The sequence below is a fragment of the Ceratotherium simum genome, chromosome 7 (assembly GCF_057802395.1).
Source record: "Ceratotherium simum simum isolate JZ-2026a chromosome 7, ASM5780239v1, whole genome shotgun sequence".
Lineage (NCBI taxonomy): Eukaryota > Metazoa > Chordata > Mammalia > Perissodactyla > Rhinocerotidae > Ceratotherium > Ceratotherium simum.
The window spans coordinates 73,767,662-73,789,231 of NC_141906.1; the positions used below are offsets into that span (position 1 = coordinate 73,767,662).

Here is a 21,570-nt window from a genome sequence, read left to right on the forward strand (position 1 = left end):
TAGGGGAAATACCTATCTTCATGGAGTTCATGAGTGGAAGATAAGAAAAATCAAGGACTACTGTAGGATTGATAGAGGAGAGCAGTGCTATGGCAGCAGAGGAAGGAAAACTACTTTTCCTCGTGTGTGTGTGGTGAGTGTTAGACAAGAATGCCATCACAGAGAAGATAATGACTCTTAAAGGATAAGGAATATGTTTCTAAGCAGACTAGTGGCAATAGTGCTGGTGGCAAGCATTTATGTCAAAATAAGTAGAATTTTATAAGATAAAGACTTTGAAGGGCATGGAGCACCCTGGGATCTTCAAGTTATTTGGTGAGTTAGGCACTTGGGAGGAAGAGCAGTTGGTGAGGTTGACACAAGTGAGGGACAGATATAATGGTCTTCTATGACATATTGTGAGAAGTCATTAGGAACCATTGAGTCAATGTTATTTGATCATACTTGTATTTTAGAAAATTACTCTGGCTAACACGTGGAGGGTTAATTAGATGGAGAGAAAGGCTAGAGATAGAGAGATTGGTTAATAGGCCATTCCAATAATTCCATGAAGCATAATAAAAGCCTTAATTTCTGAAACATAAGAAGGATGAAGAGGAGAAAACAGACTTGAAAGACAGGAAGCAGAAGAAAGGGTCTGACCAATCGTCTGGGGCAGTGAGGAAGGAGTCTATGATTTATACCAGTTTCTGACATGCATGACCATGGGTAAATATTTACCCTTGTAAAGCTTTCATGGCTTTTAAAATTATTTAGAAATTCTTGGTTAAAGGGACAGTGTATAATGTAGCTTCAGATTCTCTCTTGATGTGCTACTTTGTACATGGCACTAAAATATATCAGGTTGTGCATCATAAATAATCACAAATAATACATACTTTCAAAAGTGCACAGAATTCTCACTTGAGGTGGGACCCTGAATGTCATGATAATTATCCTTTGATGGTGGATTAGTTTATGACTTTTGTATTAATTTCAATTCTACTCCAAAGCTATGATTTATTTATATTGGTTATGGGATCTAGAGTCCCAGATTAATTACTGTATCCTTTAGTTACTATGACCACTTAGGAACTTCATAACTAACTTGCTGCAGGTGGAGATATTCCGAAAATAGTAAATGTTGCAATCAGTTCACTTTGGCTCAATACATTTCCCTCAGGATTAATTTTCAAACTTTGAACTTAAAATTGAATTCCTTAGGGCATTTAACTATAATAATAAAGCACAAATTAGTTGGGTTTTTTAAAAAATGGAAGTTTTAGATATTTATTCTTACTCTTAAAATGGACATCAAATATAAGGGCTTAAACTATGTGAGTTTAAAACAGATTGAATAAAATACTTTCATGTTTATATACCAAATAAGAGACTCACTTCTTAGATATCTATGCCTCAGTATAGAAATAAATTTAACCTCTTTAAAAAAATTCCTATTCAGTTTTTTTTTAGAGTAAAATTTATTCATTTTGGCACAGGAAATGTAGGAAATGAAGAACAGTAGAGTGTTAAAGAAAATGTCCCCTAAGCTATCACACAAATTAATTAGTATTTGCTATTTGGAGTATTTTCTTTCAGGCTTTGAAAAATTTTTCAAGTGAGAGATAAGTATGAATGAATTAAGAAGTTTTCAAAATCTCTTTTCTAAATATTTAGTTTCCTATTTACCCTTGTAGGCTTTCCTTTGTATACAAGTGAAAGAACCTTCCACTTCTCATTTGAACATGACTTTCCCTTTCTTCCAGGCCTCCACTGTATAAGCTGAATGGGATGGAGGTCTTCTCAAAATAAATATGACCATCCTGAACATTTTAAAATGCTTGGCTGAACTCAGGTACTGCTGCTTGAATCCAATCTTTACCAGGATCTCAAAACCATGTACATGAGTAGAAAAAAAGTATTAACATAAACAATATCAACTTAGCCTTTTAGTGTATAGGATAGAAGCTTATGTTTAAAGAACTGTTTTCCAACAGATTTTGGGTCATCGTCTGACAGTCAGCTCTCTCAGACCTATAGTGAGAAGGGTGAAAACTGGGGGGAAATCATAGAGGGAAAAGACATTCAAGAAGTCAGACATTGATTTGATAACTGGCAAGGACTTAGATAACTTAATATTTTCCAACTATCCCAAAATTGCATGAGAACATCTAGTAAATGAGAGCAGTTTAGTAAACCGGATTCATCAATGAATTCAAACAGATCTCTTTGGGTGTAGGGTCTGGACCTGCAAGCAAAAGACAATAGGATTTAAAAAATGGGCAGTTCCAAGGGAAAAATAAAAATCAAAATAGAATTTGAGGAAGAAGTAATCAAAATAGGGCTTTTCTGATTACAAAGTATTGCACAGACAGATTTATCTGCAATTCCTTATCGGGCCATTCTCTTTTCATACCAGCTGGTTTACAAGTGTTTCCATAACTGCTGCCCTCACGGGCCTTTGACACCAAACTCATCGACAAATATTGGCCATGCCCACTATGTTTAGATGTTTTGCATAAACAACACCTGAATGGAGTTCTTTAACCCACGGATTTAATAACATAGGTATTATTGATAACAGAGATAACAAAACCAATTTTATGGGTAAACAAAACACAGCTTTATATACCCTTTATTTAGGAATGCAAAGACATAATTAATATAATCTGTATTTTCTGTGGTCTTATTTAATCATCAGTTCCTTCTCATTAGGGATTGTTAGACTCATCAGGTGATGAAGAGCCCAAGGCAGATTCTTGGTCCTTTTCATGGTTCGTTTTTACATCATTCTGTGTTTTTGTCTACTTTTTCTTATTTTTGGGTTTCTCAGATATCCTGTGAACTGGATTCAGGGGCTCTAAGGCTTGTTCTGCCTTTCATCAGGGCCTTACGTCCTGCCATGGGTCATTGCCTTTATGCCAAAAGCTACCTGGAACATATCTATAGCTGGAAAAGTTGGGTTTTTATTCATCGTAGTGAGGGAGAACCCACACTATGGAGAATATGGAATGTCTCAGTAAGACAGTGTACCTATTATAGGATTTAGGCTTTGGTTGGGTATTTTTGGGGAGGATCTAAAGAAGCGAGGGCTTGTGCTGGTTCGGGTGCTATCAGAAAGATGTGGCAATTCTGTGATTGGGTATCTCAGTACATCTTGTCTGTAGTGAGGGTAGAGGGAGTGAAATAAAGCTGTAATTGGTAAAGAGGTAGCAGCCATTCAATTCTGCAAGAAAGGAGGTTGTTTGGTATTTTGTGTTGCACAGTGACTTTGTCTGAAATGGATATTCTGTGAAATTGTTTACGGCCAACAGGAGAAAAGCGTGACTTATCTGTGAGCATCATATCAGTTTAGAATAACATTGAGACCTATCTGTGAACATCAGATCAGTTCTGGATGTCAGGAGTTGCTTTTTTTCTTGTAGGTTATTGCACTTCTCCTTACAGTGGCAATGTGCTGCTTCCCTACTTTGGGCTGAATCCTGCTTCAGTTCTTAAGATTATATTTAGTTGTTGAAAAGCTCAGGCTTTCTTATCCTCTAAGGTGCTCAGCAACAGGGTCAGAACTTCCATGGTTACATCTCTTTTTTTAATCTTGCTTCCTAACAGTCTTCGCCTTCCTCTCCCTTCCTGGCTACACTGGGCACACTGCCCAGTTTCTCTTCCTGACCAATAAAAACTCAGCAGAACAGCAAAGCTTGAAGAAAAGAGCTATGCATGTAGTTACAGGAAATGATAATATCTTTAAAAGGTGATCCTGCTTTCTAGATATATTCTTTATAGGGTCATATTATACTAATAAATTCATCACGTTTCTATTTGTTATCACATTGAATCAGAGATCAGATTCACATTAATCAAAATATAATAGTAATTAATTTACAGTACCAAAGACAGTAGTAGATGGCTAGACAGCCTTTGCTTTGGCCAGAATACCTTCTCCAAATTGGCAAGCTATATGGGAAGGCAAAAGTAGGTATAAAAGTGCTTGGTGAACTTAGAGTCGGAACAAGGAAAGTTATTAACTCAAATAAAATATTTAATTGAACCAGGTAAAGAAAAAGATAACCTAAGGCTCTGAGTGCCACAGCAGGCATATACCTGACTTGAGTCAGGATGGACCTTTTTCCTAGAAGCAGCATTTGATAGTCTTTCCATTCATCAGTCTCTTAAACTTGTTTCTTTGCCATATTGGTTAGCGGGATTAAAAATCTTGCCTCTTAATATAGTCAAGATCATCAAAGGGGAAGCATCTCAGGGCTGATGAAAGCTTCCTACTTTCTACTCTAACAGTCCCCCCAAGTGATAACAATGTTACTTTTATACAAATGATCTCATTTTATGGCCACAAGTGCCCTGTAAGATAAACAGAGTAGAAATTCCTACCACCATTTTATAGATGAGCAAGTGGAAGCTTAGAGAATTAACATAACTAATCTAAGTCCATTGAAGTCAGTGCATGAACAAATATTAGACATTAGCTCTTATGACTCAGGGTCTGGAGTGTTTGCACCATCCTATATACTATATGCAAATATTTCAAAGGCTGAGAAGCCATAGAATGCTTATTATCTTCTGGTTTTCCATCAAAAGGTTATAATATTTAACTATTGATGGTGTGTGATGCTTATTCATCCTGCCTACATATTGTTAGACTTCAGTAACACTTCTGTGTTACTTGCACACAGAGCGAGGTGTCACATAGAGGAAGCATAGCTTAGATGTCCTGAAATTACTTAGTGTCATGTTCCTTTGGAATGTGGTGGAACTATCTTGTTAATTGAATCTCTCAGGACTTCCTTTACCTTTTCATTCCTCAAGCTGTAAATGAAGGGGTTAAGAAGAGGGGTCACTACTGTAGTGATGACAGCTGTCACTTTGTCAAAGTCCAGTGAATAGCTCTGGTTGGGCCTCACGTACGTGAAGATGGAGCTGCCGTAGGCAATGGAGATGACAGTGATGTGACTTGCACAGGTGGAAAAGGCTTTCTGACGTCCTTGGGCTGAGGGGATGCACAGGATGGTAGAAATGATGTAGGTATAGGAGATGATGGTGAGCACCAGCGAAGTCAGGACCACAAGGGAAGATAAGAACTTTATCATCTCAATGAAATGAGTATCAATACAGGCCACCTGAAGTAAAGGAGCAATGTCACAGAAGAAACGACTAATTTCTTCAGTGCAGTATGGCAATCTGGACACCACAATAATTGGGCAGAGCACTGACAGGAAGGCCCCCATCCAGCAGCCCAGAACCAGCAGGAAACAGACTCTGCTCTTCATGACTATGGTGTAGCGCAGGGGGTAACAGATGGCCACGTAGCGGTCGAAGGGCATCACTGCCAGGAGGATAAACTCCACTGTCCCCAGAAAGAAGTAGAAATATATTTGGATGATGCAGCGAGCAAAAGATATGGTTTTCTTCTCTCCTAACAGGCAAGCTAGCAACTTTGGGGCAATAGTAGTTGTGAACAAAATGTCCAAAAATGACAGATTACTGAGGAAGAAGTACATCGGTGTTTGGAGACGATTATCGGTCCATATTAAGGAAATGATGACAAAGTTTCCTGTTATGGTGAGCATATAAACCAGCAGAAGAATGACAAACAGCAGGATCTGAAGCTCCTGAACAACGGGAAAGGAGACCAAGGTGAATTCAGTCACAGTGGTCTGGTTTCTCAGGGCTATTTCTGCTTGAGGGGTGAAGAAATAAACAAAGAAAATTAGAACAATTTAAGATATCTTTCAAATTTTCTATGATCTTGCTAAGTATAGAATAGCGAGAACATTCAAGAGGGAGGGGTTCTAGTCCTGTCTGTGACTCTGTTATGTGGCCTTGGGCAAATCAAATTAGCTCACTAGGCCTCAGTTGTCATCTGTATAATTGATAGGTTGGAAAAAAAAAAAAATCTCTGTGGTCCCTTTAAACTCTAACTTTTTGATTTCTATTAGATTTATATATTTCTTTTCTCTTTATTTCCTTCCTTAAATCCAAATACATTTAAACTAACTGAAGTATATAATTAACTGAAAATTATTCAAGTTATTTTATCATATATTTTAAGCCTTAATGACATGGATATCCTAGCTGATAACCTCACGTCATACTTTATTGAAGGAAGAGAAGCCATTAGACAGAAATTCTATTTTCATTCCTGTATCAAGATTGACTAGCAATCATGATCTGAACGTTCTTAGTAACCTACAATAAGAACTGGATAGGGCACACTCTTTGAGACATTGCTGGTTGCATCAAAAGTTAGGAGAGGTGTCCGGATCCACTTCCTAAACAACACACAAAGAAATCAACATGAGCTGAGCTCAGAGTACTCGGGGCTGAGCCCAAGGCAATTAGGTGTCAGAGCTTCAGTGACTGGTGTTGAAGCAAGAACATCTGGTAGCCAAGGCCAGGACGGCTGGGACTGAATCAGCTGAGACAGAGAATTGGTGAGGGAATGACATAATTGAAGGAGGAGGGAACCAAAGCAGATTTTGCTTATACCAACAGGCATCTGTGAGGAACAGGGTTACCCTGTGATCATATTGTTACAGGGATATTGCTATGGGACAGCCATCACTGGAACATCAGCAAAGCTGGAAAGCGAATCCTGAGACTTTCTCTCTGAACCAAAAATCTTTGAGAGGGTGAAGTGTCCCTGGGTGAGGCATGCCCCTTGGCAAGCAGCAGGAGGAGAAGCAAATCCCTTCCAGAGGAAAAGTTTCCTGTTAGACCCCAATAACTAGTAGATATTAAGAAGCAAAGGCCTTTCAGACAAAGATTTCCAAACACAGCAGCAAGTATATCACTATAAATGAGAGTTGGCAGAAAAAAGAAATAATAGAACAGGAGATTTAGCACAAGGACAACAGACTTTGGAAATGTCAGATTTAGCATATAGTGTACTCAGGTATGAAGTATTTAAAGAAATAAAGGATGCAATTCTAAAAGTGAGAATGCCGCAAAAAAAATCAGGACTTTTAAAAACCAGCAAATTGACTTTTAAAAAGACTCAATGGAACTTACAGAATTAAAAAAAAACATTATTGTTGAAGTAACAACTCAGTTATTTGAGTTGAGTTAGAATAAACAATGGATTAGATATTTAAAACAGAATTAGTAAATAGGAAGATATATCAAAAGAATTTATCTTTAATGAAGCAGAGAGAGATAGATATTGAAAATATGAAAGAGTGTTCAAAGAAATGGAAAAGAGAATGGGAACATTTATGTATGTAGCTTGTGTCCTGAAGGATAGAATAGAGGAAGTGAGGGTGGGACAGTATTTAAAGAGAAATAGATTCAGAACACCAAAGAGAGGATATGAAAAATAGCCAGAGAGAAAGGGTAGATCACTTATAAGGGAAGAGTAGTTAAAACGACTGTTGGCTTCTCAACAGCAGCAAAGGAAGCCAAAAATTAGTTAAGTAATATCTTTAAAGTGTGCTGAGAAAATAACTGCCAATTCATCTGATAAGAGTATCTTCCATTGTAAAATAAATATACTACAGATAAAAACTTCAAGAATTTACTACCAAGGGACAAATTGTAAAGTAGTTTCTAAATAATATGATTCAAAAATAAAGAAAATAATCTTGAGATAGTTTAAAATGTAAAAAGGAATAATAAATAAATAAAATGGTAAACATACATAAATCTAAATAAAAATTCTTTGTAAAAAGAAATAACAGTGTTGAATTAGTGAAGTTAAGCTAGAATTGGCATATGGATGACAATAGGATGTAAATGTGGAGAGGGAAAATTAGAGCTAAAATCTTCTTGTACCATTTGCAAGGGGATGAAATATTTTTTCATTTTAGATTTTGAGTTAAATAAGCCTGATAAAATTTTCTAGGGTACTCAGTAAAGGAATAGAAATATAGTATAATTTCCAACCTTTAGAAAGGAAAAGGTGATATAAGAAAAACAAAATTCAACTGTAACAGAAATGTAAATAAACACCACAGTCAAAATAGTCAGTTAGTTACAAAAAAAAAATATGGAAAAAGAAACAGAAAATGTGGACAAATGAAAATAAAAAATACGATGTAGAAACCAGTTTAAATATATCAATTTTAATAAAGAAAAATGGACTAAATTCCTTAGTTAAAAGACAGATGTTGTAACATTTTACTAAAAAATATTCCATGGGGCCAGCCGGTGGCACAAGTGGTTAAGTGCGCATGCTCCTCTGCGGTGGCCCAGGGTTCACTGGTTGGGATCCTGGGTGCACACTGACGCACCGCTTGTCGAGCTATGCTGTGGCGCTGTCCCATATAAAGTGGAGGAAGATGGGCGTGGATGTTAGCCCAGGGCCAGTCTTCTTCAGCAAAAAAAGAGGAGGATTGGCAGTTGTTAGCTCAGGGCCGATCTTCCTCAAAACACACAAAAATATTCCAGCTGTATTCTATTTACAAGAGACACACACATAAAATCTGAGAACATGAAAAAATTGAAAATAAAAGGATAAAAAACAGATATTTCAGACATATACTAACTCTAAAGAAAGTTAATGTGACTATATTAATAATTGGCAAATAGACATTAAGACAAAAAGCATCATTAGGGCTTGAGAGGGCCACTCTGTGATAAAATATTTTTTAATTCCTCATGAACTTATTACAATTGTAAACACGTATACAGTCATGTGCCACATAACGTTTCAGTCAGTGAAGGACAGCATATGCAACATGATCCTATAAGGTTAGTACAGTATAGCCTAGGTGTGTAGTAGGCTATACCATCTAGGTTTGTGTAAGTGCATGCTATGATGTTCGTACAAGGACGAAATTGCCTAACGACGCATTTCTCAGAAGGTATCCCTGTTGTTAAGTGAGGCGTGACCGTATATCTAATAAACAGCTTCATATAAAGAAAAAAATTATAGAACTATAAGATGCAAGTATCATCATAGAGGAAGATTTCAATAAAACTCTCAAAAAGTCAGGAAACATACAGATAATATGAACAGCGCAGTAAAAAACTTGATATAATGGGCTTTTATGAAATTCTGTATTGAAATAGTGGAGAATATACATCCTTGTCAAACACCCATGAAAGACTTAAAAACGTTAACACATACTATGTCATAAAGTATGCCTCAAAGATTTTCAAGAACTAGGTATCAGGGAACACGTTCTCAGAACCCAACACAATTAATTAATTAATAATAAAATGATATATTAAAAATATCCAGGGGCCGGCCCGGTGGCACAAGCGGTTAAGTGTGCGCGCTCTGCTGCGGCGGCCCGGGGTTCACCACCTCGGATCCAGGGCTCGCACTGCCGCACCACTTGGCAAGCCATGCTGTGGCGGCGTCCCATATAAAGTGGAGGAAGATGGGCACGGATGTTAGCCCAGGGCCAGTCTTCCTCAGCAAAAAGAGGAGGATTGGCAGATGTTAGCACAGGGCTGATCTTCCTCACACACAGACAAAAAAATCCATGTGTTTGGAAATTAAAGAATTCCCTCCCAGATAATTGATGGATCAAAAAGGAAATCACAATGTGAGTGAAAAACAGAACTGAATGGTACATATCAAAGTTTGGGGGTTATAACAAAGCAATTCTGAGTGACTTTTATTGACTTAAAAGTTCATTTCTAAAAGAAGAAAGATTAAAAAGATTTAGTAAAAATTTAAAGAAATAAACCAAGAATGTAGACAAAAGCAGACATAGAGATTAAAGCAGAAATCAATAAAATGGAAAACAAAGATAAAAAAGAGACAATTAATAAAGCCAAAATTGTTTTTCTGAAAAGACTAGTTTCTAGTGGGATTCATCAAGGGACAAAAAAAGAAGAGAAAGGAGGAAAAATTATAATATATTAAGAATGAATAAAAGAATAAGGCAAACATTAAATCATGAGCCTATATCACCAACTATATGCCATCTCATTCGAAAATTGAGAAAAAATGGACAAATTACATTTTTATCACAGTAGACTGAAGGCAATGAAAAGATCTGAATAGTCTTCAAACTATTAAAGGAATTGAAGAAGTAAATACAATTTTCTCATAAAGACAACACAAGGGCCACATGATTTCACAGGGGAGTCTATTGAACTTTTATGGAACAAATTGTTGCAACATATACAAACTCTGAGAAAATTAAAAAAGAGGAGATATTCTCCAACTCATTCAATGAAGTCAGTAATAATATTAACACTAAAATTAGTCAAATACAGGAAAAAAAGGGAAATTACGGGCCCACTTTATTCACAAGTATATGAAATATCCTTCATAAAGAATTAGTGAAGCTTTGGGTCACCTGGTGGTTTACCAGTTAAGTTCGCTTTGCTTTGCTTCATGGCCCGGGGTTCACAGGCTCCGATCCCGGGCGCGGATCCACACACTGCTTGTCATGCCGTGCTGTAGTGGCGTCCCACATAAAGTAGAGGAAGATGGGCACAGATGTTAGCCCAGGGCCAATCTTTCTCAGCAAAAAGAAGAGGATTGGCAACAGATGTTAGCTCAGGGCTAATCTTCCTCACACACACACAAAAATAATAAAGATAAAAACAAATGAATAAATAAAAATAAGAATTAGCAAACCCAAATCACAGTGTGTATGTGTTTATCCCAGGGATGCAAGGATGCTTTAACATCAAAATTTCTATAAATACTTTGTCACATTGATAGATTCAAGGATAAAACACATTAGCATCTCAATTGACAGATAAAGTATTTAATAACTTTTGACACATATTCATGATAATAACAGGTAGAAAGATAGAAATAGAAATGAACTTATTTAATATGCTATAAAGTATTTATCAAAAAATTCTATTCTAAATGAGGAAACAATTGAAGTATTGAAAATCAGGAATAAGGTAAGGATGTTCACTATCACGACTTTAATTAACAGTGTATTTGAGACAGGATTTACACTATCACATATCAATAATAAAGGGATTGTAATTAAGAATGTGTTATTTGTGCAGGGACAGACAAATTGACCAAAAGAACAGAAAGCTCATAAAACAGATCCATGGAAAGTAGAGGACTTTGACGTATGATTGATATGCATAGAAAATCAGTGAATATAGAAGTATTGAAAAAAGGGAAGGTAAAAAATGGATATATATATATATATGTAACAAGTATGTATATATATACATAATAAATTTGGGTTACTACCTACACAAATATCAACTCCAGCTGAACTGTAGATTTATATATAAAAGCAAAACTTAAACACTTAGAAAGGCATATTAATAAATATATTTCTGAAATTCTGTAGGGATGGTTTCTTATTAATATGAAAGAAGTCTTAACCATAAGAGCTAATATTAATAAATTCAGATATTTTAAAATTAAGAATTCCTACTATCAAAGGCACCTGATTGAAAACAAAAAAGACAAGCCCCTAACTGGGTAAGATATTCACAATATCTTGTATAAAATAGAGAGTAAACTCCAGACATGTAAGGCATCCTTTAGACCAATAACAGAAATGCAAACGACTGAATGGAAAAATCAGGAAACTCACAGAAACACATATAACAGTAAACATATGAAGAGATGTTCAATCTTATTAGTTAACAGGGAACCACATATCAAAACCACTATGATATGTCAATTCATATCCACTCAATTGTGTAAAAACAGGAATTTTTTTTTTTCAGGCAGATTAGCCCTGAGCTAACATCTGTTGCCAATCCTCCTATTTTTTGCTAAGGAAGATTGGCCCTGGGCTAACATCCATGCCCATCTTCCTCTACTTTTTATATGGCAAGCTGCCTTAGCATGGCTTGATAAGTGGTACATAGGTCCACACCTGGGATCTGAACCTGTGAATCCCCAACTGCTGAAGCGGAGCCCGCGAACTTAACCACTATGCCACTGGGCCAGCCCCAAAACAGGAATTTTGAAAACACCAAGTGGCAGAGAATATGTGTTTCAACAGAATCTTAGATATTTCTGGCGAGTGTGTAAAATGAAACAACCACTTTGGAAAACAATTCGCCATTATTTTGTAAACTTGAACAACTGCCTACTCTACAACCCCAACTACATCCAAGAGAAATTTGTACATCTACACTAGGAAACATATGGAGAATTATTCAGAACATCAGTGATTGTGAGAGCAAAAAAGTGAAAGAAATTTAAATGCTCTTTGACAGAGAAAGGTTGAATAGGAATATATTCACAATGAAATGAATCAGTGAAAAAATGAATTAGCTACAGCTACAAGTGAAAGAACGGCTGACTTCCAGTAACCTAAGTTTGAATAAGAAAAGCAAGTCCCTGTTCTCCACATCCTCGCCAACACTTGTTATCTTTTGACTTTTTGAAGGGAACCCTTATACACTGTTGGTGGGAATGTAAATTGGTAGAGCCATTATGGAAAATAGTGTGGAGGTTCCTCAGAAAATTAAAACTATCATGTGATCTAGCAATCCCACTTCTGGGTATTTACCCAAAGGAAATGAAATCACTATCTAGAAGATACCTGTACTCCCATGTTCATTGCAGCATTATTCACAGTAGCAAGATATGGAAACAACTTGTGTCCATAAACAGATGAATAGATAAAAAATGGATAAATAATTATATATATATTACATATACACACACAGCCTTTATACAGCCTTAAAAAAGAAGGAAATCCTGCCATTTACGACAACATGAATGAACAGGAGGACATTATGCTAAGTGAAACAAGCCACACAGAAAGACAAATATTGCACAATCTCATTTATATGTAGAAACTAAAAAAAAATTCAAACTCATAGTAACAGAAAGTAGAAAAGCGATTACCAGAAGCCGAGGGTTGGCAGAAAGGAGAGATATTGATCAAAGAGTACAAACTTTTGGTTATAAGATGAGTAAGTTCTGGAGACCTAATGTAACAGCATGGTGACTATAGTTAATAATAATGTATTATATTCTTGAAATTTCCTAACAGAGTAGGTCTCCAGTATTCTCGTCACACACACACACAGGTAACTATATGAGGTGATGGATATGTTAATTAACTTGATTCTGGTAATCATTTCACAGTGTACACGTATATCAAAAAATCACATTGTACACCTTAAATATGCACAATTTTTGTCAATCATACATCAGTAAAGCTGGGGGGAAAAAGCAAGTTCCAGAAGGCAATACATTACAACTAAAACTAAACAATACATTGTTTAGAATATGTGTATTTATGGTAAAACGATATATAAACTGGATTATAACGCAAAATTTATTGTGGTTATGTGGAGGCGCAGAGGGATGGGATGGACCGAGAGCACACAGGTAGCTATAGTTTATTGATAAAGTTCTAGTTCTTGGGTAGGAGGTGGAATAATAGACGTTTACTTCATTATTAAAAACAAACGAACAGTAAAATAAAAAGGTCATGAATGGACCAACAGTGAAAATGCATTATGAATCAAAGGTTATAACCATTCCAATCCTGTGCGTGAGAGCTTATAAAAACAAAACATAGCAACAGCAGCAGCAAAGTCAAGAGTGATAATTTAGTGGTAGTTTAAAGATTGTATTGGAATATTGGACTAAATGGCCTTTAAGCTTCTGAGCCTTTGTGATTCTATGAAAACTATTCAGGGTATTCTTCAAAATTTTCACATGGTACCACATACAGAAATAGGAGATTTCCCCTCATTAGACTCTTCCCTTGGGATTTTAGACCATCAGCCCATCACCCCAAGTAAATCATTTAGAGTAAAAAACTGGCTTACTATTTTGTGAGAAAATCTTGGAGCACAAATGATATAAGAATGGATAATTAGAAATGTGTAGTTTATTAATTGCATTCAACATTACCTAATTAAATGCAGAAAATTGCAATATCAGGTCATTCAGTTTATTCATTACCCAATGTTCAAAATCATTGTTTCTTTCTTTATGACTTCAATTATTTGGTTTTAGTTTGGTACTAGCATTTTCTGCATCCTGACAAGTTCAAGTGCTTCCTGGAATCCACTAAACATCTTCCTTATTTATTCTGTATCTTTTATTGTGCCTATTTATTATGTATCTTTTCTTGAGAATACCTCCATTGCTTTCTTCTTGTTCTTTTGCCACTGCATGCCTGTATCCTCAAATGAGATTAAATTTTCATTTTTTCTTTATTTTCTGAGCAGGGTTTATTTTTTATTTTGTTTGTTTTAACCATCTCTAGCCTCCAGCTAGCAATGATTTAAAAGCAAAGAAATAACTCATTTTACAATATTTTAAATTCTAAAACATTGTGTGTGTGTGTGTAACGTTTGAACAATTCATTAAAGACATAAATAGCTTAATTTTATATGATTTTTATTAGTAGTTACTAAGGTATATCTCTTTCAAAGCATTTCCAGAGTTCCTGTTCATATCATCAGTATTCTTTGTAGCCAAATAAACTTGTTCCCTGCTGACTGTAGATGGAACAGGCAACTGAGCTTAAACTGAGTAAAATCAGAAAATAAATAAATATTTTCTCACTCAACAGTTTTCTTTTAAATTCCAAGTCTCAGTATCCTTACTGAATTGTAGCACATGATGTTTATATTTCCCTCCAGTTCCAAGGGTCAATTTATATAAATACAAATTACTCTGAACTCTTCTCACATGACGTTACCTCAAATAACTGAAATTGTGGACAAGTCTTTAGAAAGCCAAATAATATCTCACTTCAAATTTTATGTATAAATCTGAGCAATATAGTGAAGTGGTAAGTGTGTTTGAAGTTGGAGGGCTGAGTTAAATTTCTGTGATTTCTAGATGTGACTTTAATTTTCTCACTTGTAAATGGAAATGCCATAAATATCTTCTGCTTACGATGACTGTGAGGGTTGAAATGAGATCAAGTTATTACCAGCAAACAACTAACATAGTACCTGGCACAAAGTAGCTTTTCAGTAAATGTTTTGCTAAAGAAAACCCAGACAAACAAAGTAAATAGGACTGGGAGCAAGGTGGATGGAAGTGAGGGAGGTACCTTTAGGGATAAAGCATGGAGAAAACAACATAGTGTCAGCTCCATCTCCATGAATAATAAAATGAAAATACTGATACGCGGTGGAGAAGTAATAACACAGATCTCTATCGAAACTGCTTGACTTCTGTTCACAATAAACCCTTGGATAGTGTAAAGATCCTGAAACTATTTGACGATGTAAGCCACACTGCTTTCTGCATATGCATATATTGTTAGCCTATGTTTCTACTTTACAATAAAATGGAAGATATTCTTATATCCTGCAGACAATTCAAATCTGACCCCCCCATACTAAGCATGTATTTTGTATATTTAAACATAAAAAGAACCTTAATTTTTCAGAACTGTCTCTGATTCCTTCTAAATGCTGTATGATTAATTATTTTTTTGTTCTGACTAGGATTTCTTGGAAAACATCACGATATTGGGAGTCTAGGGTCATCTGTCCAAACCTATCGTATCTTCCTCAGTAAAAAGTCAAACTATCTTTGCTCAGAATCTTTCACTTGTGGAAACTCATTGCTTATTCGTGCATCTTATTTCATATTTGATCATCTCCGACCCTTAGAAAATTCTTTATTAACTTGAGATAAAACCTTTTATCCCCAGTAACTTCCCCCAACTGGTCCCAGTAATGGCCTAAAGCTTGTACAAACAAAGTCACTATTCTCATCTTCTCAATACGCCTTGATTTCTATTTTTAGGTTTCAAGTAATAGCTGTGATACTACCTAACGTACTTTGAGTTCTTGGTTATTATGTGCCGGGCGCTTCATCAAGTGCTTTAAAAATTTGAATGACATTAAAAAACTGTGTGTATCATCTATTGCTTAGATGAAAATGTTCTTGCTAATTTTTAGATTTGCAGCTTTTGTTTCCACACTACCTTTTGATTTTGAGCTGTCAGTTTCTGATAGATGTATATTAAACCATCCCTATGATTGATTTTGAATTTGTCATATTCTCCTTGTAGTTTTATCAGTAGTTGTTTTAACTTGTTTCAAGGCTCTGCTATTTCATACATATAAGTTCAACAAACTTTGGTTTGTTGTGGTATTGTAGGTATTGTTGTGATCTACATTTTGCACATGAAAAAGCTGAAATTTACAGAGGTTAAACAACTTACCTAAAATCACATTGCTCATGCGTGGCAAAGACAGATTCAATTCCAGTTCTGCCTGGCTCCAGAGACTTGCGTTCTTTAGAGATGGGTAAAATATGGACTCTTATCTCCACTTTTGTAGACAGGCAAAACAAGGTCAGAGAGGTTCTGGTTTCGGTCTAAAGGAGTGAAAAGTCACATAAAGTTGCATCAGGACTCAGCTCTCTAGTTTAGTCAAAGGAGAGATGTTGCTATCACCTTCACGTTCCACATTTGGAAATGCTGTTCTCACTACTTTGAGTACATTTTAGGTTCAGAAGAATCTCAGGATTGGAAGGGATATTCAGGATAATGTAGTTCTCTCAAGGACTAAATATCAGTACTCTTCCCAAATATTTTTATAGTCTGAGAGACTTACTGTGAATGGCCTATTACGTCTTTTTACAGCGCTGTCACAAAGTCCATCATTACATTGACTAGGAATCTGTTTACCAGTTGTTTTCATGAATTTATTCTGAAAATTCCAATTCTTTATAAGATACATGGAACTTCGAAATTCTATCGCTTTTTCTGTATCTAGGCTGTGATGTGTCCTTTCCTCTATGGAAAATAGGCCATGATTAAAGAGTAGTATTTGAAGCTTTTTCTTGCTCTTAAGGATTTAATTGAGAATGGCTTTGGGAGTGGGGTAAAAGAGGTTAATTACTATTATTGTAATTGAAGAATTAATCTGGAAGAAACAATCACAATTACAAAGTTTAGTAGGAGATACCAAATAGACATGTTCAGGACTCTAGGGGAATTATCCCAGGTGTTTTGCTTTATTCAATTAATAAAAGCTTGGCGGCCTGCTTTGGAGTTTTAGGGAAACTGAAATGTAGAAAACTTTTGATATCCCCAAATAATTGACAAAATTATGTCAGATTTTCCTTTCCCAGCAATGCTGGCAAAAATGATCTTTCTAATGCTCTGAAAATGATAAACTTTTTTTCTTTCTCTATTAAAATGGAGAAAAATTCTTCCATTCTTGCCAAAACCTATAAATGGTGACTTTCTCTTCATTCATTATATTAGTCTGTACTTAATTCTTATATTAGCCTAAAAATTCTTAGGAATTGCAGTGATGGTTAGGTGCCGATAAGTGAACACAGACATTTTTTAGATTGACCAAATGTAGTCTGCAAAAAATATGGGGTAGAGATTTTCCAAAGCAGCCAGATGTGGAATGGAGAAGTGTGAAAATGGCATTACTCTCTGACAGTGTACTCCTGTACATGTTCTTTGCGTTGTGGTTCTTGTCTACTCCATTTAGTTCAACATCAAAAATGGTTTCTGGGACTCATCAATTTACTCCTTCTAAAGCCTTGAAACTTTGACATTTCTATCTATTAAAAGTTAGAAATTGTTGGATTAGTTTTAAAAATCCAACTGTATTTGGTTACTGGAGGCATATCCAAAACAGAAGCAGAAGAAATGATTGAAAAATAAAGGGATAGAAAAAGGATAATACAAGACAAACATTAACCAACTTTAGTAGATTTTATTATTGCTTCCAATTATTATGCACCCCTTTTCTTTGTAAGAGGATTACATATCCCCACTTATACAACCCATCACACTGGCCACGTGACTTGCTTTAGAAAATGACCTGTAGGTGGACCTGAAGAGCTCAATGTCTGAGCTAAAGTTGAGCTATTGCTCTATTTCCTCTGTCATAAGAATGTCATGTCTCTGGTAGACGCTGCTACTTTAGCAGAATGAGAACATATATAGAGGTGGGATAGAGCAGATAGGGAGCCATCAACATGCAATGTGGGTAAGAAAGAAATTTTATTTACTTATTTATTTATTTGCTAGCCATTGAAATTTGGAAGGTTGTTTGTTAATACAGCATAACATAACCAAATTGACTAATATGCTAATGCTTGGGGGGAGGGGGGAAAGCAACGGCCAATTTAGAATCTAAGTCCAGAAAAAAATATCCATCAAAAATAAAGATAAAACAAGATATTTCAGGTCAAAAAAACCCTAAGGGTGTTCATTGTCAGCCCATCAGCACTAAAAAAAAAAATACTAAAAGCAGTTACTAGAAGAAAAATAATCCCAAGGAGAAATTTGGATATGTAGAAAGAAATTAAGAGCAACATAGAAGATAAACATGTGGGCAATAGGAATTAATTTGACTTTACTAAATAAAAATAATGATTTTATGAAGTTTTAAATATATTTACCATATAATAAAAATTCATGATAATAATAATATGAAATGGAGTTAAGGATTCTAAGTTTCTAACACAGTTGGGGAACTGATAAGAGTAATTATTTGTACACTATCATAATGAGTCAAGGACACAGGTTTTAATTTCTAGTGTAACCATTAAAAATATGGTAAAACCATGTGCAATAAAAGTTAATAGAGGGAAAAATCAAATAATAAAATAACTTGCCTAATTCAAAAGAAAGCAATTGAGGAAAGAAAAATAAACATGAAATAGATTGGTTAAATAGAAAACAATGAGATGGTGGATATATACACAAATATGTCAATATGTATATTACATGTAAATATGTTGAATTTTCTAAATAAAAGACCTAAATTATCAGACTAGATACAAATCCCAACTCTATGCTGCTATGAGACCTTAAATATAAAGGCACAGACATGTTGAAAGTGAAAGAATTGAAAAAGATCACAATGTGAACTTTAAGAAAAAAAGTAAGTGTAGCTATGTGAATATCAAAGTGGGACTTTATGACAAGAAGTTACTAGAGCTAAAGAGGGATATTTTGAAATATAACAATTCTAAATATGCACCTACCAAAACTATGAATTCAGAATATATAAAGCATGTGTTGACTGAAGTATTAGAAGAAATAGACAAATTCATATTTATAATGGGAGGTTTAATGACACTTCTCTAAGAGATAATAGGAGGCAGGCAAAAAATTAGTAAGTATAAATAAGATCTGAATAATACAATGAACAATTTGCTCCAATTAATATACAGAGTATAGTAACCAAGAGTGATAAGATTAGGAGGAGCGTTACATAATGATAAAGGGGTCAATTCTCCAAGAAGGCATAACAATAGTTGATGTGTATGCACCTCACAACAGAGTGTCAAAATACGTGAGGCAGAAACTGATAGAACAGCAAGAAGACATAGATAAATCCACTCTTATAGTTGGAAAATTCAACACCCCTCTATCAGAAATGAACAGACCCAGCAGGCAGAAAAAAGATACAGTTGAACTCAATAGCACCATTAATCAACTAGATAAAACCGACGTCTGTAGACTACTTCATCCCCAAACAGCAAAATATACATTCTTTTTAGGTTCACATGGAACATTCACCAAGATAGACCACATTCTGGGCCATAAAACACGTCTTTACAAATTTAAACCATTAGAAATTCTACAGTGTATGCTTTCAGATCACAGTAAAATTAAATTAAAAATCAAGAAAAGAAAGATAGCTGGAAAATCCCAAAATATGTGGAGATGAAACAACACAATTTTTAAATGTAATTAACCTATAAATTTCCTTCTAATCACACTTTTGGCTGCATATCGTAAGTTTTAGTATATCGTGTTTTCATTTTTTATTCATCCTAAAGTATTTTCTAATTTCTTTTGGCTTCTTCTTTGACCTATTGGTTTTTTAGGAGTGTGTTGTTTAATTTCCACATATTTTAAATTTTTCCATATATTTATGAATAATTTTCCTCCTGTTATTCATTTTTAGCTTTATTCCATGGTGGCTGGAGAAGACACTTTGTATGATTTCAATCATTTAAAATTTATTGAGAATCGTTTTGTGATCTAACATATGGTCTATCCTGGAAAATTTTCCATGTGCACTTCACAGAAATGTGTATTCAGCTGTGGTTAGGTAGATTGTTCTCTATAGTCTCTGATAGATCTAGTTCGTTTGTAATGATGTTCATTCTTCTACTACTTTCAAGATATTCTAGCTATTATTGAAAGTGGAGTACTGAAGTCTCCAACTACTGTAATAGAATTATCTTTGTCTCCAAATCTGTCAATATTGCTTCAAATATTTGGGGGCTCAGTTTTTGGTGTGTATATGCTTGCAATTGTTACACATTCTTGATGAATTGACCCTTCTATTGATATATTATGTCCTTCTTTGTCTCTTGTAACAGACTAACAAAGTTTATTTTGTCTGATATTTGTATAGCCACCTGAAATCTCTTTTGATTACTGTTTGCATGGAGTATATTTTCCCATGATTTACTTTCAACCTATTTGTATTCTTGGATCTAAAAATGAGTCTCTTGTGGACATCATAGTGTTGAGTCATGTTTTTTTTTTTTAATCTATTTTGTCAATCTCTACTTTTTGATTGGAAGCTGAATCCATTTATCTTTAAAGTAATTACTGATAAGAAAGGAATTAATTGTGTCATTTACTATTTTATTTCTGTATGTCTTACACTTTTTTTTGTTCCTCATTTCCTCAGTTACTGCCTTTTTTGTGTTTAGTTGATTTATTGCAGGGTTTATTTTGATTGCCTTCTCATTTGTATATGTATATATCATTTATTATATATGATATATATAGACGACATACATGTATTTATATATTTTCTTGATGGTCACCATGGGATAAAAATTAACATAATTGTAACATTAAATATATAACAATCTAGGTTGAATTGATACCAACTTGCCTGCAATAGCATATAAACATTTCTGCTGTTGTACACCTCCAACTCTGTCCCTTTATGTTTTGTCACAAATCACAATTTTAAACATTGTGTGCCCAATACCATAGATTTATAATTATTTTTATGTATATCTCTTTTAAATCATTTAGGAAATAAAAAGTGAGGTTAAAACCAAATACAATAGTACTCACTTTTATATTTACATATTTACCTAAGTAGTTATTTTTTTGTAGTTATGTATATAGCTCTTTACTGAAGATCTTTATTTCTTCATTAAGCTTTGAATTAACGTGTAGTGTCCTTTCATTTCACTCTGAAGGACTCTCCTTAGCATTTTTTGTAGGACACGTCTACTGGTAACAAATTCCCTCAGCTTTTGTTTATCTGGAAATGTCTTAATTTCTAGTTTATTTTTGAAGGAGAGTTTTGCCAGATATACCATTCTAGGTTTATAGTTTTTTCTCTCTCAGAACTTTAAATATGCCATTCCACTGCCTTGTAGCCTCCATGTTTTCTAATGAAAAATGGCCATTAATCTTATTGAGAATCTTTTTTATGTGGCTAGTTGCTTCTCTCTTGCTGCCTTCAAAATTTTTGGCTTTGTCTTTGTTGATTAAAATTTTTCTTGCTATGGATCTCTGTAAGTTTATCCCACTTGAAGTTCATTGAGTCTCTCAGATGTGTACATTCATGTCTTTCAACAGTTTAGGACAAATTAATTTTCAGCTATTTCTTCAAGTAATCTTTCTGTCCCTTTCTCTTTCTATTCTCCTTCTAGGACTCCCATGATGCATATACTGGTTATTTTGATGGTGTCCCACAGGTCACTAAGGCTGTGTTTCAGTTTTTTTCATTCTTGTTTTC

The 21,570-nt window shown here is 34.8% G+C and overlaps 1 protein-coding gene across 1 annotated transcript; it reads right to left on the reverse strand.

The window, feature by feature from the left end:
* Positions 1-4,721: 4,721 nt before the first annotated feature.
* LOC101404712 (olfactory receptor 6M1-like) lies at positions 4,722-16,056 on the reverse strand. The gene is made up of 2 exons (XM_004427464.2): positions 16,038-16,056; positions 4,722-5,671 (listed from the first exon to the last, which is right to left on the reverse strand). Exons 1-2 carry the CDS (start codon positions 16,054-16,056, stop codon positions 4,722-4,724), a joined length of 969 nt encoding a protein of 322 aa, XP_004427521.2.
* Between the last annotated feature and the right edge of the window lie 5,514 nt (positions 16,057-21,570).